A 26,055-nucleotide genomic window follows, 5' to 3' on the forward strand; every position below is an offset into this window, starting at 1 on the left:
GAATGAACCCTGAAAAACATGCTAAGTGAAGTAAGTTGGTAGCAAGAGACCATATATTGTGTGATTGCATTCATATGAAATGTCTGGGATAGGCAGATCTATAAAGACGGAAAGCAGGTCAGTGGTTGCCAGGAACTGGGAGGAGAGGAGGTTTGGAGAGAATGGGGAGTGGCTGCTAATGGGTACAGGATATTTTTTCCTTTTTTTGGTCAGGTCATGAAATTGTTCTAAAATTAGACTGATGATTGCTTGGCCCCTTGAATATATTTTGAACACTGAATTTTGCATTTTGTTACATATGTAACAAACCTGCACATTGTGCACATGTACCCTAGAACTTAAAGTAAAATTAAAAATAAAATAAAATAAAATGAGTGAATTGTATGTATTGTTTAATTTCAATATAGTTGTTTTTTAAAAAAGAAAGAAAAAGAAACCTGAAATAGGTCCTGAATGTTAGACTTTATAGTCAGTTTCCTCCGTGTAGGTTTTTAACATATAGAATATATATTTGATCATTGCTTTGGTTCTGCTTAACACTATATTTTACAGCAGTCAAAGTCTGCATGCCTGTTTGAGCAAATTGGAGACCATTGGAAATTTGGATGGGAATGTAATTAGCTGAGTTGAACCTTGGCCAAAAGGCATTGTTTTCTAACTGGAAGGTACTATTGGATTTTTAAAACAGTTTTATTGAGGTGTAATTGATATATATATAAAAATCTGCACATATTTAATGTATACAACTTGATGAGCTTGAACATGCACATATATCCATGAAACCGTCACCACAGAGTAATAAATATATCCATCACCTCCAAAAGTTTGCTTCTGCCTCTCTTTCCTTTTTTTTGGGATAAGAGCACCTGAGAGCTCCTTTTTAACAATTTTTCTGTATACAATATAGTTTTCTTAACTATAGGCACTGCTGTACAACAGACCTCTCTTATTCATCTTGCAGAATTGAAACTTTATACCATTTGAAAAACAACTCCCCATTTACCCCTCCTTCCAGCCCCTGGTAACCAGAATTCTACTCTCTGCTTCTAGGAATTTGATGGTATTTGTCCTCGTGCTGGTGGAATCATGCAATATTTGTCCTTTGGTGACTGGCTTATTTCACTTACCATAATGTGCCAGTTCCTAGGAATAGGGTTTTCTGTCCCTTGCATAAGATAGGAATCATACTTTTCAACCAGCTCCCCTTTCCTGTTGGACAAGTGGTACAGTATTGACACATGGTTTAGAGTGCAGCCTCCTGAGTGAACAACACTATTCCTTGCCATGCCTGAAATTTCTTTTTATTTCTTTGCCTTCCATCCAAGTATTGATCGAGGCAGGGTTCTGTGTAGCTTACAAGGTGTTAGGTGTTGTCAGACTGTCATGTTAGAGCTCCAAGGCCCGCCGCTGTAATGGGCTGACTGTCTTTATGGAGGTGGAGAGCAGAAGGGCAAGCTGGTGGATTAAGGAACAGAAGCACTTGCCTTAAGGGACCCAGAGGCTTAGCTCAAAATCGGTGCCCCTGGAACCTCCATCTTATTGACAAAGCAAGTAGCTGTCATTGTACATTACAAGGCCCTGTCTTTTAGATAAGCAGCCTCTGTTTTCTTTTATGTGATGGGCTATTTTTGGGTGTGTTCTTGACCATTATCTAATATTTTATATATATATATATATATAAAATCTATATACTTAACTATAGGTTATATATTTTTATTTATTATATTAAATTATATACATATCCATAACTTTTTTTTTTGAGATGGAGTCTTGCTCTGTTGCTCAGGCTGGAATACAGTCGTACAATCTCAGCTCACTGCAACCTCTGCCTCCCGGGTTCAAGTGATTCTCATGCCTCAGCCTCCCGCATAGCTGGGACTATGGGCACGTTCCACCACACCCGGCTAATTTTTGTATTTTTAGTAGAGATGGGGTTTCACCATGTTGGCCAGGCTAGTCTTGAACTCCTGACCTCAGGTGATCTGCCTGCCTTGGCCTCCCAAAGTGCTGGGATTGCAGGCATGAGCCACCACGTCCAGCCTATATATATATTCATAACTTATTTGGCAATTAAAAATACTGCCTGTTAGTAATTGTAAATAAGATTTTAGATGGACTGATGTATAGTAAAAAGAAAAAATTGTTCTGAGTCAGAACAGTTCAAATCTCGGTCCTGCCAGTTAAAAGTGCTGGACCTCAGGGAAATCATGCAAACTCCTTCTGGATTTTGGTCCCCTCCTCTGTTAATAGACTAATAATTTTACCTATCCTGTGGGATTGATCTGAGGATTCAATGGGACAATGTTTGCCAAAGTGCTTTTGTAAAGTTAAAAGGGCTCTCATAGTCATTTGTTGTATGTGGACCTGTTTAATGTCCCCAGTGAGACTGAAGGCTCCCTGTTTTTTCAGATCCTCAGGATAAGTGAGGACACTCAGTTCAGACTTGCTGATTTTTTGGGTTGTTTCGAGGGCCTTTCAGTCGTTGGGAGACAAGAGGTGTTCAAGGCACCTTTTTCTGGCTCACTTCTAAGGAGACTGGGACATGGCATGGGTCAAGTGTATCTGCGTGGGCCATTCATTCATTCACCTATTAAATAACTATTAACTGAGTGTTGTTTGGGTCTAGGTGCTTGGGAAAAAGTGGTTCATTATACTATATTGGCAAATGCTCCACTTCTAGGAGCTGACATTCCAGTGGGAGAAGACGATCCAAATAATCAATGAAATAAAGAAATACAAAATTTCAGAGAATTTTAGTTCCACTGCACAAAATAAAGCAAGATAAAAAGGTAAAAAGTGGGGGTGAAGACTTTCTTTATTTTTTCCCCATTTTATATTGATAAATTTCAAACCTACAGGAAAAAATAATATGCAACGAATATGCATTTTCTCATCACCCAAATCCATCAGTTACTAACATAATGCCACACTTGCTTTCTTTCTCCCCTCTATGTGTGCATGTCTTTATGTACTTCTTTGTGTACACATGTGTGGGTTTTTGTTGCTGTACCATTTAGAATAAGTTATAAATATCATGGAATTTTATCTCTAAATAGTTCAGCAAATATTTCCAAAGGACAGAATCTTTACCTGTGTAACCACAACGCCATATGACTTTCAAAAAATTTAGTAGTAAAGCAAAAAAAAAAAAACCAAAAACAAAAACCGGGAGGCATCATATTACCTGACTTCAAACTATACTACAAGGCTAACCAGCTGGGTGCTGGTACAAAAACAGACACATAGACCCATGGAACAGATTAGAGAACTCAGAAATAAAGCTGCACACCTACAACCATCTGATCCTCAACAAAGCCAACAATAACAAGCAATAGGGAAAGGACTCCCTATTTAATAAATGGTGCTGGCATAAGTATAACTGGATAGCCATATGCAGAAGTTTGACACTGGACCCCTAGTTTTACCATATATGAAAATCAACTCAAGATGGATTAAAGAATTAAATGTAGAACCTAAAACTATAAACCCTACGAGAAAACCTAGGAAATACCATTCTGGATATTGCCCTGGGCAAAGACTTCATGACAAAGACTCCAAAAGCGATTGCAACAAAAATAAAATTTGACAAGTGGGAGCTTATTAAACTAAAGAGCTCTTGCACAGCAAAAGGAACTATCCACACAGTAAACAGAGAACTTACAGAATGGGAGAAAATATTTACAAACTATGCATCCAGCAAAGATCTAATATCCAGAATCTATAAGGGACCTAAACAAATCAACAAGCAAAAAACAAACAACCCATTAAAAATGGGCAAAGGATATGAAAAGACGCTTCTCAAAAGAAGACATACATATAGCCAACAAACATGAAAAAATGCTCAATATCACTAATCATTAGGGAAATGCAAATCAAAACCACAATGATATATCATATCACACTGGTCAGAATGGCTATTATTAAAAAGTCAAGAAGTAACAGATGCTGGCAAGATTGTGGAGAAAAGGGAACTTGTATACACTGTTGAAGGGAATGTAAATTAGTTTAGCCACTGCAGAAAGCAATTCAGAGATTTTTTTCAAAGAACTTAATGGAATTACCATTTGACCCAGCAATCCCATCACTTGATATATACCCAACAGAATAGAAATTGTTTGGCCAGGCACGGTGGCTCACGCCTGTAATCCCAGCACTTTGGGAGGCCAAGGCGGGTGGATCACAAGGTCAGGAGATCGAGACCATTCTGGCTAACACAGTGAAATCCCGTCTCTACTAAATATACAAAATATCAGCTGGGCATGGTGGTGTGCACCTGTAGTCCCAGCTACTCAGGAGACTGAGGCAGGAGAATTGCTTGAACCCGAGAGGTGGAGGTTGCAGTGAGCCGAGATCGTGCCACTGCACTCCAGCCTGGGAGACACAGCGAGACTCTGTCTAAAAAAAGAAAAAAATAATATGAAAAAGAATATAAATTTTTCTATCATAAAGACACTTGCATGTGTATGTTCATCACAGCACTATTCACTATGGCAAAGATATAGAATCAATCTAGATACTCATCAATGATGGACTGGATAAAGAAAATGTGGTACATATACACCATAGACTACTACACAGCCATAAAAAAGAATGATATCATGGACTTTGCAGCAACATGCATGGAGCTGAAGGCCATTATCCTAAGTGAATTAATGCAAGAACAGAAAACCAAATACCGTATGTTCTCACTTATAAATGAGAGCTAAACAACGAGGACACATGGACACAAAGAAAGGAACATTAGGTCTATTTGAGGATGGGAGGAGAGTGAGAATTGAAAAACTACCCATCCCATTGGGTATTATCCTGATTATCTGGGTGACAAAATTACTGGTACACCAAACCCTGTGACACACAATTCACACATGTAACAAATTGCACATGTACCCCTTAAACCTAAAATTAAAAAAAAATACCACTATTATAGTATATAATAATATTATTTAACATGGAGTGAAATTCAAATTTTCATCAATTTTCCCATAAATGTCCTTCATAGCTGTTTTTATTATTGTTTGTTTGTGTGGGAAAGTGGTAATTTGGGTGATGAAAAAAGTTTCTCTACAGATGTGGCATTTGAGAAAAGACCAGAATGTTGAGAAAGAAACAGTTATGTGGTGATGTAGTACACAAGCCTAGGCATGGAGAATAGTAAGTTCCCAAGGTGGGAATGAGTGGATGCGTTTCAGGTATCACAAAATTGGGCGTGAACAAAAGGGAGCATGTTGGCCAGAGGAGAAGTTGGGGAGGCAGTTGGTAGCAGATGATGCAGAGCTTCTGGAGCTGCTAATGAGTTGAGTTGAGTTTTGTATTAAGTCTAAAGGAGAAGGCACGGAGGATTTTTTTTTTTTTTTTTTTTGAGACAAGATCTCATTCTGTCACCCAGGCTAAAGTGCAGTAGTGCAATCATAGCTCACTGCAGCCTCTACCTCCTGGGCTCAAGCCATCATCCTGTTTCAGCCTTCTGAGTAGCTGGGACTATGGGCATGCACCATGTCCAGCTAACTTTTTTTTTTTTAAATCTTTTGTAGAGACAGGGTCTCACTGTGTTGCTCAAGCTGGTCTCAAACTCCTGGGCTCAAGCAATTCTTGTGCCTCAGCCTCCCGAAGTGCTGAGATTATAGGCGTGAGCCCCTGTGCCCAGCCACCAGTGAGGATTAACACCTGGGAAGGAAGCTAGGCACGGTGGCTCATAGATGGGTGTAATCCCAGCATTTTGGGAGGCCGAGGCAGGAGGATTGCTCAATCCCAGGAGCTTGAAGCTGCAGTAAGGTATGATCACACCACTGCACTTCAGCCTGGCTGACAGAGTGAGCTCCTGTTTTTAAAAATGTAAAAAAAAAAAAAAAAATAAACATAAAGGGGATGCCATTAGAAATTAAAAACTGAGAAGCAATGTGGTCTGATTGATGTTTTGAATAGATCATTCTCTGTGCCATGAGGAGAACAAACTGAGTTGGGCAAGTGTGTGGTAGGAAGAGGCCCTTTCAGAATCCCAGGTGGCTGATACACATGCAAGTTTATCTGCTCCCAGCTGGTGTAACCACACTGCCATACGCTTCTCTTGAAACCTCTCAACCACTGTTCCTACGCTGAATTGAAATGTCCGTAAATTGGAAAACCTGAAGCCATCACACGGTGGCCCAACCTGTCAAACAGCAGTTTAGTTTTGGCTATCCAGGTATATTCGGGTAATTCCACGAGCACAGTATTTTCTTATGTTTTTCTTATCTTATTATTTTATAAGAACAAATGGAAAATAAAACACTAAATGTTTGAGACTAGAGTTAAGAAGCATAAGCCCCATAGGTTTAGTGTAGTTAAAACCTAAATTGAGGTTATTAATCAGTTGAAAGTGGTAAATCTTATTTTAAGCCAAGCAACATTTTGTTCAATTGCAAAGGAAAAGAAGCTTAAAGACCATAGACACACTTATGGAAATGCGTGCAAGAAACATCTGAAAAAAGTGAGGGACAGTTAGGAATCATATACTAAGTTTTGGCTCTTTTGGACAAAGTACTTCCTGCAAATCTTAAAAACCTATTGTATAATTTTTCAAACACTAGGTTTTTTTTAAATCAAAAAAAATTTTTTTTTTTTTTTTTAGACAAAGTCTCCTTCTTGTTACCCAGGCTGGAGTGCAGTGGCATAATCTCGGCTCACTGCAATCTCTGCCCCTTGGGTTCAAGTGACTCTCCTTCCTCAGCCTCCCGAGTAGCTGGGATTACAGGCAAGCACCACCATTCCCAGCTAATTTTTGTATTTGTAGTAGAGATGGGATTTCGCCATGTTGGCTAGGCTGGTCTTGAACTCTTGACCTCAGGTGATCCGCCTGCCTCAGCCTCCCAAAGTGCTGGTTTTACAGGCGTGAGCCACCGCGCCCGGCCACACATTTCTTATATTGAATTAGTCAGAATAATTAATGCTAACTGCCACAGCAGACAAATCCTGAAATCTCGACAGCTTACACACACAAAAAGCTATTTCTTGCTCATGTAAAGTCTAATGTACGTGGGGCACCTCTTTCTTTGTAGCCTCACCATCTGGCAAGTGTGGCTCTGAAAGTAGCCTTGGATGCTCAGAAGAGAAGCACAGAATGAGGCCGTCTGCCTGTTCATGCTTCTGCCCAGGGGGTTGGGTGGGCATCATCACTTCTGTTTACAGTCCACAGGACTCCCTCCTCCCATGGCTAGCAATGGATGCAAGCATTTGGAATTCTTGGGGAGTGTCAATAATTTCTCTACAGTTATCGTACGTGAAAGTAAAGAATTCTAAATAAGGGGCCAGCCGTGGCGGCTCATGTTTCTAATCCCAGCAGGGAGGCTGAGGCAGGCGGATCACCTGAGATCAGGAGTTTGAGACCAGCCTGACCAACATGGAGAAATCCCATCTCTATTAAAAATACAAAATTAGCTGGGCGTGGTGGCGCAAGCCTGTAATCCCAGCTACTCAGGAAGCTGAGGCAAGAGAATCACTTGAACCTGGGAGGGAGAGGTTGCGGTGAGCTGAAATCGCACCATTGCACTCCAGCCTGGGCAACAACAGCGAAACGCAATCTCCAAAAAAAAAAAAAAAAAAAAAAAAAAAAGATTTCTAAACAAGGAAGTCTTCAGGGATGCTTGATGTGGTTGGCCAGGCACGAGGGGTAGTATTTGGAGTAGGAGATGCAGAGGAGTTAAGAAGTTAAGAGCACTATCTTCTTTTAGAGCTCTCTTTTGGAAAACTTCCTTTTCTCTTTCCTCCTGGCTCAGGTTTTCTCCCTTACCTTTTAAAGATGAAGTCATTACTAGAGTCAGGCCCAGGTGAAAGAGGCCTAATGCCAACCAAGCACTTAGGTCATATTCTGATTTAGGCCAGAAGAGGCAAAAGGGAGTGTTTGTGGTTTACTATCTGACTCATGCAGATACGGGACTAGGCAGGATTTTTGGATCAAAACTGTGGGTACTTATAAAGCCTGGAATCTGGATTACCCTTCATACCATCAGATATTTGCAACAGTAAAAGGCCACAAGGCAGCATTCAGAGTCCAGACCAGCATCTACTATCACAGCTTAGCGTGGCCACTGAAGATGACAATTTAAATCATATGAAGAACTAAATTCAGAAACAACACTCGGCATCAAAGTACAATTGCTTTGGAGGTTTAGCCCAGTTGCCAGCAGCCTAAAGCTGGTGCTCCCTCGGCTGGACTCAGTGCCCAGTAGACGGGGCTGAACTAACAATCTCTATGTCAGCTCCCTTCTCTGTGGCTCCTGAGGGGAGGTCAGGGGGCTGAAACGACACCTGCACAGGGCTAGCCGGCTTTGTAAGCCGGCTGTGTTCTGAATCCTTTATCTTTTCTCCTAGGATCAGCTGGAGAACTAGAATATCTATCCCTGTCTCATTCACTGTGGCCAGGCGAGACGAGAGTCTGACCAGAAACTCTACTCACATTTGCTTCTGTGGCACTTAAGGAATATGGGTTTGACAAACAATAGATGAGAGCCAAAGGTTTGGGATTATAGAAATTTATGTGCCAAAAATATGTAACACAAATATCCATGTACACACCACGACCCTTCCTTTCTACCTCATTCCTGCCCCCAACCTGCTGACCCTGGGTCATTTCCTAACTATCTTGCAGTTAGGCAGAGCCATGTGGCTCATTCTGTCTAGTGGACTATGGCTGTGTTTCATGCCTTTCTCTCTCTCTCTCTTTATTCATTTATTTTTTGAGACAGGGTCTCACTCTGTTGACCAGGTTGGAGTGCAGTGGTGTGATGCTGGCTCACTGCAACCTCTGCCTCCCAGGCTGAAGCAGTCCTCCCACCTCAGCCTCCCAAGTAGCTGGGATTACTGGCACATGTCACCACACCCAGCTATTTGGTAGAGATAGAGTTTCATCAAGTTTCCCAGAGTTGTTCAAAATCCTGGGCTCAAGTAATCCTCCTGTTTTGACCTCCCAAGGTACTGGGATTATAGGCACGAGCCACGGCACCCAACATCATGCCCTGCTCTTCCTTTGCTTATGGGCCTGGAATCCAGGTTTTCCAGATTCTAGAGCCTCCACTGTCAGCCTGAGTACTGTGGGGAACAGAGTCCCCTATACCCTTACCTGAGTCAGGCACGTAACATAAGCCAGAATTAATGGTTCTGTGTGCTAAGCTATTAAAAGGTTTTAAATTTTGTATTAAATTTTTTTTTTTTTGTTTTGGAGATGGGGGTCTTGCTATGTTGCCCAGGCTGGACTTGAACAACCTTGATCAAGAAATTCTCCTGCTTCAGCCTCTGGAGTAGCTGGGACTACAGGTGCCTACCACCACGTTCAGCTAAACTACTGAAATTTTCAGTTTTATTTCTGGTTACCACAGCACAATCTAACCTATTATGACTAATGTCGGATTCACAATAACATCTTGGCTCTGCCACTTGCTATTTTGGGGCTCTATTTTCTCATCTATAAAGTGGAGATCATAATGCCCACTGCAAGGACTGTCATATTTTTGTCTGCCTTGCATCCATTCCTTCCGAGCGCTGCTCCCATCTCAAAATTCCCTGAGATCCTTTTGCTGTCAATCTGGGGATCCACTTTCCCCACAACAGGGCAGCCAATTAGAGAGCCACATCTTCTTGGACACGCTGATTGGGCCAAGGTGTAGCATGTGACCCCAAAATGGCCAATCAGATTCCATTTTCAGGACGGGTGGATGTCATGAGAGACGGTCTCTGTCTGCATAAGGCTGGGGCTGTGGGATGTCGTCTTTGCTCTTCATGGAAGAAAGCAACACTTGTGGATACTAAGAGACTGAGCTAAACAGCCCATCCAGCCCTGGTTTTTCTCTATTACATCATCCAATAAATCTTTCTCTTTCTGTCTCTATGCTTAAGGTAGTTTGAGTTGGGCTTTAGTCACTAGCAGCTGAAAGAGTCCTGACCAATTCCCCTGCCTTGGAGTTATTAGAAGGACTAAATAAAACAGTGCATTAAAGTACCTGCCAAATTACAAATGCTCTAAACGTAATTGCTATTCTAGCTGAGGCTGGTTGCTAGAGGGCTTTAGTCATGAGCACGATATCTTGCTTATTCCTTATTCTCAATCCTTTAGGTAACCTTAAGATGTGATGAGCTCATAAACTGAGACCACATTATTTTGGACCCCACAAAATTTTTTTCCCACTTGGCTGCAATAGTCTGTCCTTTGCTGTCTTGGAGGGGCATCATAAGAAACAGATATTTGAAAACCTTTATTGCATATGCTGCAGGGAAATTGTCTAATGCTTCACTCGGGTTTCCACCTATAAAGAGACATTAAGAAAATTTTCTCAGACTTACATGGAAAGGAAAACTTGATGTCTCCTAAGGTGATACTTCTCCAACTTTTTCACCCCCATCGTCAGAGAAGACTGAGCTTATATTCTTAGGTATTGAAGGCATAGCCCTCAGCACAGTTCTTAAACATTCACATGATTTTTGCATTATTCTCCATTATACATTCATGTTTATTTTTATGGATGTTGTAAATCCTGTATCAAATCACTATGATGGCCTGTAAGGTTGGCATGAAATTTATGGCTTCTTTTTTAATAACGATGACCAAAGTGTATAGGCTATGCCTACATCCTTGTCTTGATCTTCTAATGGTGCTACATTTTCTCTGATCCTGAATTTTATTTATTTATAGCTTTATATTTTATAGTATATTTTCTTATGAATTGCCACAACTACTTCGTGGAAATAAATGAGTTATGAATAAATAAAAGCTCTTGAATAAACATAAAAAAAAACCTGACAAGCCTGAAATTATGCCATATGAGGGCACTGGGTATTTACTTGGTTTCCTACTAAAGCCATCTTACTCCAATATAAGTTAAATTGAGTAACACATTGAACAAAAAAGGGTGTTTAAAATTTTGAGAGGGACAGCATAAAAAGACATAGCATACATGAATACCAATTTTGGAAGACAGATGTTGGAATAGTGTTTGAAAGAACAGGTGTATTTGCTTCCTTTTCACCAAAGGGAATAGGAAAAATATTTTTGTTAACAGAAATGTTCATTATATCTTCAACTTCACACATGGGGACAGAAATTATGCAATAGCAATATCTTTACTATAAATACCCAATATCGAATTAGCTAGTTTTTCAGATACTCTTAGAAGCATCAAAGAGTACAAAAATGCAGAATGAGGACTACAAATCAAATGCCTGCTCACTTACCTACATCCTTTCCTAGGCAATATTCTCCGTGAAGACTGAACTTTGTACAATCTCCTGTTGTATTCCCAGGGCCTCACATGGGAGGCACTCAATAAGTACTTGTAGAATGAATCATGACCACCTCCCCTTTTCCTGTGAGAGGAACTTTACTGCATCTTGAAGGCCAAGTCATTGCTGGCTATGTTTCTTGTATCATATCTTCTTCACCAATTGAATTCTGTGCAATTCTTTAAAGCAGGAGTTCTTAAGATGAAATGGGTTCAGAAAGTTCTCGAATCCACTGAAAAGGTATGCCAAGGTTTGTGCATTGGGTGCATTTTTTGAAAAGAGCATGCATAGCTTTCAGCAGTGTTTTCAAAGTACCTGTGATCTTGAAGAGTTTAAGGACCACTTAGGTAAGGGATTAATTGTCTAGCGTAGTGCTTTGTGTATAGTGGGTGCTCAATACATGGATATACAGTTTAATGGTTGAGATTTTTATGTTTCCCAGTCAGAAATAACTGGGTTAGCTCTGTGATATGGCCTAATAATTGAATCCCTTTAAGCCTTAATTTCTTTATGTGTGAAATGGGAACTATAATATCTTACTATTATTATTCTTTTTAATTTTAGTAGCTTTAGGGGTACAAGTGGTTTTTGGCTACCTAGATAAATATTGTATTGTGGGGAAGTCTGGAATTTTAGTGTACTCATCACCCAAGTAGTGTGCATTGTACCCAGTAGGGAGATTTTCATCCCTCACCCCTCTCCCACCCTCCCACCTTCTGAATCTCCAGTGTCCATTATACCACTCTATATGCCTTTGCATACCCATAGCTTAGCTCTCACTTGTGAGAACATGCGATATTTGGTTTACAATTTCTGAATTACTTCACTTAGAATAATGGCCTCCAGGGAAACGATAATATCCAACAGAATATTGTTAGAATTAAATGAGGTGATGTAAAGAATATTTGACCCATAGTAAGCACTCAATTAATGGAGCTACTGTCTTTGTTAGAGGAAATTAAATCATATTTCAGTGACCAATATCACATACTCACCAGGACTGATTCTCATTATAACAACCTTTGTTTTTCAAAGTGAAATAAAATATATATATATATATATCTTTAAAAAAGGATTTTATTTTCACAGAGCAGCATCATTTAATGATTTTGCAATGTAATAGAAATGAATACAAGAGGAAAACAAAGGCAGGGATGTATCTGTCGTGTCCAGGGTCAGAGATGAAGTAAACCTGACCAAAGGGGAATTAGGTCTTTGAAACTCTCCCAGTCTCTTCCCTCTTCCCTCCTGCCTCCACCTCCATCACTGTGTGTATGTACCACATGTGCACACAAACACAAAAACACACTCCCAGAAATGTCATTATTTAAGAGTTGGGCAGAAGATCTTTCTGAATAATTTCTTTCTTTCTTTCTTTCTTTTTTTTTTCTGAGACAGAGTCTCACTCTATCACCCAGGCTGGAGTGCAGTGGTGTGATCTTTGCTCACTGCAACATCCGGCTCCCCAGTTCAAGCAATTCTTGTGCCTCAGCCTCTGGAGTAGCTGGGATTATAGGTACCCGCCACCATGCCTGGCTAATATTTTGTAGTTTTAGTAGAGATGGGGTTTCACCATCTTGCCCAGGCTCATCTTGAACTCCTGACCTCAGGTGATCCACCCGCCTCAGGCTCTCAAAGTGCTGGGATTACAGGCATGAGCCTGCTGCGCCTGGCTCCTTCTTTAAAATATAGTTCTGAAATCACCCTCTCTCTAATTCCTCTAATTTAATTTTTGAATAGAGTGTCATCAAAGGGAGTGTCAAGTGTCAAGTTTGATACCATTTGTTCTTTTTTTTTGAAGTCTTTGAAAGACTTCTTTTTTCCTGATTCCATTGTATCCAAGAATAATCTTTAAAGATTTTTGGCTTAACCAATAAAAAATCAATACCTGTTTGTGCTGATGAAGTTCCCAACTGTGGACCTGTGTGCTTGTATCATTGCTCAAATTGTGGTCCAAATTTTTGTTTTCTTTGAAAAACTGCTTCTATAACACCTGGGAGACAAAAATATTTGTAAAATGAAAACATACCCTTTAGAATTAAGAAGGAAAGTGAGCTATGGTGTATTAGAAGCTTCTAGATTTTCTAATTATGTGCTTATTTTATTTTAAATAAATGTAATTTTTTATTTCAAAAGATTTTGGGGTTCAGATGGTTTTCGATTACATGGATACATTATTTAGTGGTGATTTCTTGGATTTTGGTGCACCCATCAACTGAGCAGTGTAAACTACCCAATATGTAGTCTTTTATCCTTTACCCCCTTCTCCTTCCCCACTGAGATTCCCCAAAGTCCGTTATATATTCTTATGGCTTTGCATCCTCATAGCTTAGCTCCCACTTATAAGTGAGAACATATGATATTTGGTTTTCCATTCCTGAGTTACTTCACTCAGAATAATGGCCTCCAGCTCCATCCAAGTTGCTGCAAAAGAATTACGTGCTTACTTTAAAAGCAGAGCTGAAGATAAGATTGTACAAGATTAGAACTGAACTGAAGTAGTGTGCTACAAAGGGATTACAGGAGTCCATCTATTCCAAACCCCTAATACTCCAGAAGAGAATGTTAAAATATAGACAGATACGAGCCTTGGCCAAGGTTATGCAACTGTTCCACCTTCTCCACCCATGGCTGGTGAAAGGGCTGGGATGTGATAGGCTAACGGGGTTGAACATGTAGTAGCTGTTTTGTAATTATTTTCATTAATAGAAAGTGGCAGGTTTGTTTTTAGCTCACTTTTTATACCCCAGGTCTCCATCTCCCTCTGAGGGGGTCCATCTGTGGCACCACTTCTTTCCTGAGGGTCTGCACACTCACCTGCTTGAAAGAACATTGCCATGAAACACTGGTTGGCTTAGAACAGTATTTCCAAAAATGTTTGTTCTATGGGCTGTAAATTGGTGTTCTCTGGGGGAAAACAGTTGATGCTTGAATGAATTTTGAAAGTGCTACACTGAACAAAGGTGTATGATTATTTCTTGCAAGACTTCTCAGTCTTTAATGTGCTAATAGGCATCCCAAGTCTCTAGGACAAAGGTAAAGTACATATATCATATTTTCAGAGCTGACTTGATTACGGAACATTCTTGCATCTCTCCCCAACCCCAGCATCTGGGAATAAATGGGTATTAAGTTATCCGTCCAGAGAGATTTTCATTTTAATATAGGCTACTTAAGAAGAAGTTATTTGTTGAGCTGCTTATTTCTCTTAGTGTGTAAGATCTCTAAGGTCGGAAAAATGTCATTCATCTCTGAAACAACAATACTTAGACCAGTACCGTGAACAGTTCTTGGCACATAGGGCAAATGGCACAAGATCCACCTACGTTTGTTAAAACATGAAAAGATTTCAAGCCCCATAAGGCTTACTTACTGGAACTAGAATTTAAGCCATCAATGGCAACCAAATTAACCTTCTGTTACCCTCCATTTTTTTTTTTGAGTCATCAATTTCACAGCTCTGAGTCAAGAATTACTAAGAAAAGTGAAGAAAAATTGATAAAGAAAATCATTAAGAAAAATATTGTATTATCATATCCCTTTTTCTTCTTTTCTCAGTAAAGAAAAATTCAATGTTTACTAGTTTTGTTTTAATGATTTTGAAAGGGAGAATCATGACAAGGATAGAAAAGCCGAGCTGGAGAGGCAGAAGTGGGAAAGTTATATGGAAAAGGGTTGAGATTTAGAAGGGTTCTTCCTGAGAGAGAGAGAGAAGAGTTAAAATGGAAGGAAGCAGCTGCCTTTGGGTGGAGGATAATGAGGGTAGCATAGATGGGAAGTAGGATTTTAAGATATTTGCTGTGTAACTCATACCCACATCTCCACCCACACACTCGGTTTTGGAAGTATCATGAAGGACAAAGTAAAATCTCGCAATGCTTTCATATGCATTCTTATTCCCCTCTTGAACTTTCCTGCAGAGACTGGGCCATGGGAACCTAATAATATTTGGGTTACACTCCTAAAAGGAGACAAATATGACAGAAAAATAGAACCCTCTCAACTTTTCAACTTCTCGTGAGAAAGGGAACATCATCACTTGTGAAACAACTATATACAATTTTCATGATCTAGTCCCACTTTGTATTTCTCCAGTGCTACACAAAAACGTGATTGCAGTTGTCTTTATTAAAGCTTATTTTTAGTTAATTTTTCAATATTTGTACAGTCTGTGAAAAATAAGGGAAAGCTATTTTACAATGTACATACATCTATATGCCTTAGAAATTGGAGAAAGTATTAACAATTCTAATGATTTCATCATGAACAGAAAAAAACCTCCTCAACCAGAGCCAGCTCTTGGCAAAAAAGATCAATAAGAAACTAAAATGCATTTAAGGATTTCTCTAGCACAAGATAACCAGAACCGCACTTCACATTTGCTAGGTCTCACAAAAAAGATTTTATAAGATTCTGAATAATCTTAGGTTGAAAAATTATTTTGGTGATCTCAACTGAACTTCTCACAGACATCACCGTCCTTGATCAAAATATAGCTACAATATTTACCCCAGGCATCATGAGTTACCCAAATGCTGAGATGGCAGGAAGGCTTTTCTTTGTATTGGCAAAGTGATATGTAGGAGAATCTGCCTACTCCTCGTTTGGGGAGAACCTGTTAACTAAAGCTTTCACCTACCTCAGAAAACACATCTGGTGTAGTCTTTATTACTATGAGTTGATTTGTTTAATGAAGTGTTTGCAGAGGTTGCTAGGCTCAGTAGGCAGAAGGAAAATAAGCCAGAAGAAACATGGCACCAAGTTTAATTCAGTTCACCTAACATTTGTTGAGCAACTATGATGTTGAGCAATTACAATGTGCCAAGAGATGGGGATGCAAAGACAGCTAACTGCTCTACCATAAAAAGAAGGAAGGAGAAGGGTAAATGGGTTGGAAGAGAGAGAGAGAGAGAGACAGAGAGAGAGAGAGATGGGAGAGAAAAAGGGAGGGTGAAGGAGATGAGATAGAGGAAGAGGAAGGCACGTGGAGAAAGGTTTTAAGACAAGCCTACAAAAGAGAGAGGTAAGTTAAAGGCAGAGGACTAACAAAGGAAAAGGAAGAAAATAATAAGAGAAAGAGACAGGAAGAGAAGAAATAGTTAGAAATGATCCCAAAAGTTAAGACAAAGAGAATGTTTTGTTTGGGGGCTCTGGCTTTACCATCTTCTACAAAGGTTAACTGACAAAAAGATGGCTCCATTTTCCAAGTTCAAAATCTTTTAAGTAGAGGAAGTAGGAGAAAATTGTGCTTTTAGGGTTGCAAGGTATATCAAAAGATTTGGAAGATTTATACGTGGAGTCACTAAGCTAACCTAAAAGGTTATCACAGGTTTTACTTCTGGAAACCTTTCTCAGAAAACCAAACAAACACTAGATTTACAGTAAGCAGGTAATAAAAAAGGCAATGGGTGTCTCCTTTCTTTTTTATGCAGTTTATAAGTGCTTTTTCCTTTCTGGGAAAGAAGTGTTTCTCCTGTACTGGTTGAGGCAATTCATCATATTCAGTAAAGTCAGAGTGTCTATAAGTACTCATTATGATGTCTCCTTGAGAAAAGGAAGGGTGAAAATGGTAGTTTAGAGCAGGAAAATGGTCAATTGTTTATATTTGGTGTATCGTATTATTCAGGGGAATTTTTTTTAAGTTTGAGAAAAATGGCCCTTTAAAAATATGTGGAGGTGTGTGGAGGGTTTTGTGGATGTTTGCTGTACTAGAGGTTGGCTATGCCAAATCTGTCTGGAAGCACTGGTTTCTAATCCAAGTCTCTTGGGCAGATGTTATTTGAAGGTCAGTCTTTCTACTGATAAAATACAGATAGCTTACATTTGGTCACCATCTTAGATGGAGCAGGAGGTGCTGGGAAATACCATCAATCATACTATTATTAGCACATAAGACTCTCTGGGGTGAGAGGAAATGGGTGGGCCAAGATCTGTTGTCCCATCTCTTCCTAGTGTGTTACCATGTCTGAGGGATGAAGATAATTGCGTCTCTCGTCCAGCTATGCTCGACACTAAAGAGTTCACCAGTTGGCCGGGCACGGTGGCTCACGCTTGTAATCCCAGCACTTTGGGAGGCCGAGGCGGGCGGATCACGAGGTCAGGAGATCGAGGCCACGGTGAAACCCCGTCTCTACTAAAAATACAAAAAATTAGCCGGGCGTGGTGGCGGGCGCCTGTAGTCCCAGCTACTCGGAGAGGCTGAGGCAGGAGAATGGCGTGAACCCGGGAGGCGGAGCTTGCAGTGAGCCGAGATTGCGCCACTGCACTCCAGCCTGGGCGACAGAGCGAGACTCCGTCTCAAAAAAAAAAAAAAAGAGTTCACTAGTCATTCCAATTACGCTGGTGGGATTTGGTGCTGGGGGAATTCTGTGTGCTGGGAGCCATACGGAGGCCATCAATTCATTTCACATATATTATTTCTCTAGGAAACACAGCATAATTGCGGACAATTTTCCACCATGAATTGCATCATTAGCTAACACAGGGAAAGTGAAATGCTGTTAACTTTTCTTTTTCTTCTGCAAGCCGATGAGCTGAAGAAAATAGAAAAGTTTAATGTAATTTTTTCCAAGGATATATGTTGAAAATCAGAATCAAAACGCTTCTACAAGGTAATAGAAATCCCACATTTTAATACATTGCCATGCACATAAGGAGTCAAGTAATGCTGAATACAAAATAGTCAAATATACAAAATGATAAAGCAGATTTTCCAGCCTGATAGAGATCATGCTCACAGATACAAGGGGGGCAAACATCTGTACAGTTTCATTTTTATCCATTTTATAAGAGTCATGCCCCCCTCAACTCTTTTTGAGGACAACTGGAAACAGAAGGAAACATAAGAATATACAAAGGAGACCCAAAGGGAATTGGTGAGTTGATAGCTGCTGAAGATATGGAAATCAGTGGTTCAAAATTGTGGTACACAATAATTCTTATGTTTAGAGAAAAAAAGTTTCTAAACATCTTATGCCCTGGAAGCCAGGAAACTAAAGTGGACATCCAACAGAAAAGGCACTCTTGTTTTACCACATAACTTGATCGCCTCCTCCTAAGTCTAGTCCTGGGAGTTTTTCTAGGATGCATAGAAGAGAAAAAAAAAAAAAAAAAGAAAAGAAAAACCCAACAGTTGTGGGAAATGAATACAGGTAATACTTATGTAATTAAACACTCTTGGGAGACCAACAGAATTAAGACTGCTGGTTTAACTACTCACTTAAGGAAGTTATAAAAATGTCAACCATCTACCTAGGCTTCTGTGTTCTGACATGTGCTTTTTAGCCATGTTTATTAGTGTTTGTGAAGGAATGAATCATCTTTTTAATCAGATTCTCCCCCATCCTCCCTTCTCATATTCTATAAAGAGCACTGCTCTTATGTTCAATTCACATTGTGTAATTTTTCTTCCTCTTTCTTTCCTAGAACAAACACCAATATGCAGTAGTTCATCAAAAGAGTTTGATGTGGCTGTCTGCTTCCTGTGCCTCTCAGTTTGGTACCTCCACACTCTGATGGGTCTTCTCCAACCTGGGATTGGCAGTCTTCACCTTGGTAGATCATGGAGCTCTAAATCTTTGGGAGGTGAAGAAGTGGAAATAAATGGACACCTGGGCTGTGGACTCTGCAGACTAGCCTCATATATTAGAAAAAGTGTGTGTGTGTGTGAGTGTAAAACGCTGATTGTTACTTCTTCATCATTCTGTTTCCTTTGTAAATCCCAGAATGGAGGCTCAGAAATAACAACTCCACGGAGAAAGCCTCAAGTAAGGGAAAGGAATCATTAAATAAAGCCTGCAACCCAGATCAGCACTCTAGTTACACATACGGGATATTGGAGGCACAGGATAGCTTCTTCCCTTAGCTCATTTTAGCCTCCAAACAACCCCATCTGCTAAGGAGGGACAGAGAGCACCCCATACTGAAGAGCAGTGGCCCAGAGAGACTGGGCGATTTCTATTAGTCTAGCATTCTTGAATTCAAAACATTTTCTTCCTTTTTATCAGAGCAGTGTCAATCTCCACAAAGTTCTAAGAATAACTCAAGTATATAAACCACAACAGATCGATATTTTCTTTTCTCAGGTGCTTTTTACTGTTAATATTAAATTTTGTTACAAGATTGATCTTTTCTAAAATTCTGTGCAAAGCTATTTAATGTAGTGCCTAATGATATTAAATAATTACATTAACTGAAACTACAGTAGTATGATTTAATGATACAAGAGTTTCAGTGGAATTAGTTTCCAAATATTTGTGCTGGCTTGACTTTTCAGCAGACTGGTTCCTTCTGTCCCAGTCATGACTGCGACACACAGTAGAAAGTCAAGAGCCTGGTATTATTCAGCTCTCTGCAATGTGAGCTTCTTTTACTAGTTAAACCATGGTCTTCTCAGACATGGCCTTGTAAGGATAGCATCTTTCTATTGGTGGAAGAAAGGTGGTGGTGGAGAAACCATTCAGAGCCCCAGAGAGCCCTAAAATTGCCTACGAGCATGAGTTTAAGCAAATAGAACCCCTTTTACCCCCAGTGAGGGCCAACACCCACCAAAGAGGCCTCCCTTTCTGTTGATTTGAGGTGGGAGTTGAATAAAAATAAAAAAGACAATTGTTTCAGCGTCCAAACATGAATTTCCTCCCCTACTCTACATTCATCTTTAAGGTTTCCATCTGCAACCGAAGGCCTTTTTGATGTGAAAAAGAACTGGGTCAGGCACTTCGAAACCCCTGCAGCAGCTGGTATGTGGGAAAACATAACCTTGGTCCTCTCTCAAATGCTCTGTATGGTATCTGGACATAGGCATTGTCAAAAGTAGACACAGAGCCAGCAGGCAGTTCCCAATGTTAACATGCTAAATGCACTTAATTGTGGTTGAAAAAAAATACTGGAGATTATGTATATATATAGAGAGAGAGAGAAAGAGAGAGAGAGAGAAGTAGAACTGATTTAGGGATCATAGAATCAAGGACCACAGGCATGCTCAAACTCGAATCATATTTTTGGAATTATACTTGGACAGAAAGTCTCTATAGAGCTTAGAAAGATAATTTCATGGCATTTGTGCTATTTTAGAGGCCAGGCTAACTCCTCTGAGGAGATGGGAGAAGACCATGATCAGTTTGTGGAACAGGACAGGACCAACCCTGAGATGCTTGGGGCATTTCAGCCAGCAAATTTTTCTACGAGGTTATCTTCAAGATCAGTTATCCTACCCTAAGTGAAAGCATGATCTACTAAGAGTCTCCTGTTTTGAATTTTTTTTAGCATTACATATTTGAATATATTGTTACAGAATTTGGGTGATGGTGGTGATTAAATGCAATCATATTACAGATCTGTTTGCTCTCATGCATCCACTCAGTCTAGACTTCCACATTTGGTAGCTGTGTCTGTGCTAATGTGGCAAAAGCCACATGAAACCAACCATTTATTTCCCTTGATCCAAATGACTGAATTTAAAAAGGCTATAAACAATGTGGAAGGCAACCAGCAGAGTCTTCAGTGCTTTAATTGTTTGAGGTATTAGTATCTCCAGTGTTGGATTAATTTAATAGCCTCCTTCCTTGAGGTTCACATCAGTGGGGCTGTTCTTAATACTCTGCACATGAGGCAAAAAGGCCTGGGCTTAAGAGCCTTTCTAAGGCTCCTCAAAATATGAGGTTTGGAAAACAACAACACAACAAATAACTAAACAAACAAACAAAAAACTTCCCAAACCACTGGCTCCAATTTATGAAAATTGAAAAGAATTTATGAAAATTGAAAAGAATATGAAATTATGAAAAGAATTTTGTATAATCAGAAATAATGTCTAAATATCTATGACACTTATTAATATTATGTCAACCAGCCAATGGTAATTCAACACAAGTCATATGGTTACTTTTACATTACATTAAGTATATGCTGTTGGTGCCTTCTTGTGCTTGATATAATTGTAGGAGGAAAGCTCTGAGGGAAGAATGCTTGGAGTGCATCAGGGTTTTTAAATAGCCTTATGTGGCAAATTGAACTTCAGTTTTATGATATCTTTGGCATCCATTTTCTGCTGTTCCATGGAGATCATGTCTCAGTCATTTTGCCATTAGGCAGGAAGTATAAAACTAGCTGTATGCCTGATGGCAGTTCCCTTTTACATTTGTTGCTGGTAAATTTCACCTTAAAAAATTTAGATTTTAGAAACAGTGCTTGCTCTCACCCAGAATTTTCCCTGTGGAGCTAAGGTGATGGCCAGAAGGCCATCAGTACTGTTACTGTCCCTTTAGCTACTTTCCCCAAATGAGAAGCATCTATTTTGTTCTTTATATTAAGGTGTGGTAGAACTTTCCTGTGCACTTGGTCAACTTTTCCTCAAGTTTCCCGCTTTCAAAAGAATGCTCTCTGTCTTCCCAAAAGCCACCATAGCAAAATAATGGAAACACGGCTCTCTTTTACCTTGAAACTGTGCAGTGGTGCCAGGAACCATGTGCGTCGATAAGCTAGAATTCATAGGATAATTTTCTGGATTCAGGATTAGATTCAGATCTAAAAAGAGTAAGGAGCAGGATCTGCCTTTGAAATAGAGTCCTTAGTGGTGCCCGGAGAAGAAACATCTCCTGGCCTGCCCTCCTTCCTGATCTCAGGGCTGCAATGGGATTAATTAATCTTCCAGATGACTGGTCAGCGTTATTAATCCCTACCTCACTGCTTTTTGGGCAACAAGTTTTCACCAAGATCAAGCTTAAGAAGAAATATTAGGACTGGGGAAAAAAGGTAACGACTACATTTTTTGTTGAGTTCTTTACAGAATTCTTGAAAACTACCCACAGCATCATGTTAAAGGAAAGAGAGATGAAAGAAAAAAATCCCCCCAAAAAACAAAAAAAGTGCAGTGGAGGGTCTGTAGGAGGGGTGAATAAAAACAGCCTTAAAGCAATAAAGGAATTTGTGTCATTTTCAAAGATTAGATTTTTAAAAAGAGTCTAAGACGATTGACAAGTCTAGTTGTCAAGTAACAAAATTATTCTAAAGAATGTAGAGGAAAACATTACAAAGAACAAAACTGCTAATGTACTGGAAAGAGGAGGTTTTGGTGAAAGTAAAGTGCTGAGGGGGGTATTAAAAACTTCACTTTGTTGAGACTTTTGTTGTTCCTATCCAAAATCAATTATGTGACATTTGAAGACAAAGAAAGCATTTGCAGGTAGCAAGGGGGGATCCATTAGAGGTTTTTATCCTTAGTTGATATTCTCATGTACAGCTGATACGCCTTTTCTCCTTGAATGTTAAAAATGGCAGAATTTCCTCAGGACTAAGGACCGTTAGCCTCTTTCTGAGCAACTGCGAAGTGACTCTGGAGAGATTCCTGGCTTGTTTGCCAGGATTCTGGAGGTAGAAATGAAATCTGCGGGTGCACACCTCACAGAGCCTGAGCAGGGATTTGAAGGTACGCCACTACCCGCAAAGAAAGTTGATAGGATCTCTCTTCCCCTAGGTACGTCTCAAACTATTGAAGTGATTTGCTTTTCACACTAGCAGGACTGGCAATGCTCTGCATTTTCACTTCTGGAGTGGAAATAAGCAAATCCCCTTGGCACCATGGAAAGTCTCATAATTATTCATTTCTGTTCATTCCCAAGAGTGCCTTTCCTGCACAAGTCTGGGTGTCAGCCTTTTAATAAAGGTGTAGCACAGGTGTAGGTAAAAGGAAAAGTCAAGCATCAACAGTTTACAGTCCTTAGACATAAATATACGTATCCTCTACTTCCCCACCTCTTGCTTCCTACTAAACAAAACTCACCACAGCCATTTCTGGATTTCTAGGAGGTAACATTCCATACATGCATCTTGGGAAGAAAGTACAGCACAGTTGAAGGTAACCGTGGGAGATCACAGAGGACCACCACGTAATAAAGAAGCCAAAGCCTTCGAATGAAGTCATTCCACTTTTTTGCTGGTTTAGCTCTTGACTGCTCAGATTTTACACCACCATGTTTCCAAAACTATCCCCCAAAATGATTTCAAACAGAGGTTGACAATTTGGAAAAGAGTAGTAGTTCATATGCAAACATGGAATATGTGCCAGGCATTAAGGCATTTTTAGAGATACAGTCTTCAATGGCGCTCTTTAATGGTCTTCATTTTGCCTTCTCCTAGGTCCCTCTTCACCTCGTCTTTCAATAATTTCACAGCATTCCTTTGACTTAAAAAAACAAACAAACTAGGAAACTCTACTTACTGAATTGTTCAGAATATTTTGCAAAGGCCAAAGTAAGTAACAATGAACCACCATCATTTAGTGAACATTTGCACTACAAAGCATGTCCAGTTTTCCAAGAGAGTCAGCGGTAGTCTCACAACGTCCTTGGCTAAATCTTAATTCCCGGTTACAATATCTCAGCATTTGGCAGTTCTTAGGCTTCATCAGACTCAACTGTGTGTCCCCTGGATTAGTTATAGAATTGGAGTGTTAGATAATCCAGCGTAGTGGTGAATGGTTGTGCCTATATAAAGAAAGGGAACATAGGTGGCCAGGGTGGATATCAAGGAAAAGCAACTGAATGCTGCTTTGGGGAGCTCCAACCAGCTCAGTCTAGGCCCTGGAAGAGTTGGCTGTATCTGAAAGGTGCAAATATGTGGCCTGATGCGGTTTACCATCTCCCAATCTGCTGCCTGCTCCCTGAGGATCCGTCTGCTGCCATGTTCTTCTTCCTAGGTTACTCTGGCAGAATGGAGAATGCTCTCTGAATTAAGTTTTCACTGTGGAAATGGAGGGGTGGTGATAATGTTTGGGAGGAGGAGATACAGTTTCATAAGGGCAGGCAGGGAGTCTGCTTTGTGGACTGTTGTTGCCCAAGCACAATGCTTGGCACATAGTAGATGCTCAACAAACACTTGCTGAATAAAGGAAGGAATGAAAGGAAGAAGACCTGCTATTAGAACTGAACCACATGAGATGGGCAGTGGAGACTGGAATATTGTGTCCAAGGGTGTTGGCAGCTGGAGTTTGGCCTCCTAATTATAGATGTGAAGAGAATTACGGTCTGCAGAAGGCCTGGCAGTCCTGGTGCTGACCTGCCAAAGGGCCAGATCTTGGTGGTGACTGAAACTTCTCTGAGTTCCTTGTTGGAAGCCCCCTTCTCTGGCTCTGCAGCCTGCCAGGCTTGTGGTGAGTCATCCTGCTGCTGACTCATTTGGACCTTCCTCCCTTTCCCTGTCAGGTTTCCAAATCTCAGGCGGGGGTGGTTTCCAATGGGCTGTGTATTTCCTGAGACCCTGAGCGGAGGCAGACAATGCTTCTGTATCTGGAGACACCCTAAAACACCATGCTTGCTTGCGTTGGAAGTCTTCCAGAAGTGGTTACACATATTTTAAAGCAAAGCCTCTGATGCCCGTCAGTCCCAGGCTGGGACAGTGGGCACAGAGAACATACTTTGCTGAACTTTCCATTCAGCCAACTTGATATTTTCAGGAAAAAACATGCTACAGTGTTATGTAGCAAGTCAATATGAACATGTCTCTAATGCTCAAAGACAAGCAATAATTAAGTTGACTGGTTTCCCAGGACTGTGCTTTGTCATAAGACGTAGTTTAAAAAAAAAATTAGTCACAGGTATAATCCCAGAAAGGATTAACAAGGGACTAGTAGGTTCTACACTAAGTAAGGAACCTAGTATAGGACTTGACCCTTTTCCTTCTCTAGGCACATAGTGGGGTCACTTGATATTTCTCTCTTGAGAGAATGGCGATTTCAACTTGACTTAGAATTTTTTCCGAAGTGTTAAAGTCAGACCACACAAAAGAATTGCATTCTGTTGCCCTTACCATCCATCCACCATGGTCTTTGATTAAAAGAATACCATCCCCTTTTTTCCCTTGGAGGAACTCTTCTACAGAATAAGGGAATATTTGCGTTAGCCAAATAGAAGCCTCCTGTATTTGAGTACCTGTATGTTCATGTGGTCAATTGTGCCTGCGAACAAAGAAGCAAGCTAAGATATCACCATCACTAGACCCCCTTCCGCTTCCCTTTGGTGTTACAAGTAAACCAGTTGTTCAGTAAAGTATCTGGAGGTGAAGTCTAACAGTATTGTGGCCATATTTACATCAACCTACCACAAACAACTGGGGATATGCTAGTAGTGGAGTTTGTCTTGGACAGTCTGAGCCAGAAAGAAAAACCCACCAAGATTTATAAAAATAAAAATAAAATACTTGATTTCTCACATGTGCTGAACGTGCTGATTCATCTTGGTGTAGTGTTCTCATATAAAGTGCTTAAGAGTTGGACAGTATACCTTTAGACATCATAACTAACATAATCGAGACGTGTTTACATTCCTACCAGGGCATAATATTGCGAACACTTCCACTGAGATTGCAGAACTGCTGTAATTTTTTTTTTCTAAAACATCATGCCATCTGCACACATAATAAAATAATCCAGTAGTTGCCATGCTAAAACAGGACTTCTAGTGAAGGGCACAGACAGCTCCCCAAAGGGAACTTGAGTTATGCACAGTGATGAAAACTGGAAGCAATTTTCCAGCTAATGGTCTGCCAATGACCGCTTGGAATGAGTTGGCATAATATTATGCACCTCATTTTAAATCCACAGCAAAGTAAGATTTTTCCAAAGCCCATAATCTTGACTGAATGGGTGTTTTTTTCAGTTAATCCAGTTAATCTGTCCATGATCCAAGGATATCTTCTGGCAGTGCCATGGGTTAGTCTTTCTGTGAGGAACAGGCCACGTTCATATCAACTGGCAGGACAGCAGCTTGGAAGGCTAACCATGTTTATGGAGAACCCTCAGATGATGCTGCAAGA

The 26,055-nt window shown here is 40.2% G+C and overlaps 1 protein-coding gene across 3 annotated transcripts in view; it reads right to left on the reverse strand.

Annotated features, from left to right (window-relative positions):
• Positions 1–11,191: 11,191 nt before the first annotated feature.
• Positions 11,192–26,055, reverse strand: part of SAMD12 (sterile alpha motif domain containing 12) — a 460,705-nt gene continuing 445,841 nt past the window's right edge. Inside the window, exons 5-8 of one of the 3 annotated variants that reach the window (XR_004370994.2) lie at positions 23,027–26,047; positions 13,984–14,064; positions 13,136–13,240; positions 11,192–11,479 (exon numbers count right to left, since the gene is read on the reverse strand). Coding sequence is in view for 1 of the 3 variants with exons in the window: in XM_032760320.2 (XP_032616211.1) it covers positions 26,025–26,047 (23 nt within the window). In the remaining 2 variants the exon portion in view is untranslated. Of the gene's footprint in view, positions 11,480–13,135; positions 14,065–17,595; positions 26,048–26,055 lie in introns of those variants that run through there. The other 2 variants (XR_009214825.1, XM_032760320.2) reach the window with 2 other exon arrangements.

Source organism: Hylobates moloch, unplaced genomic scaffold, assembly GCF_009828535.3.
Source record: "Hylobates moloch isolate HMO894 unplaced genomic scaffold, HMol_V3 SCAFFOLD_9, whole genome shotgun sequence".
NCBI lineage: Eukaryota > Metazoa > Chordata > Mammalia > Primates > Hylobatidae > Hylobates > Hylobates moloch.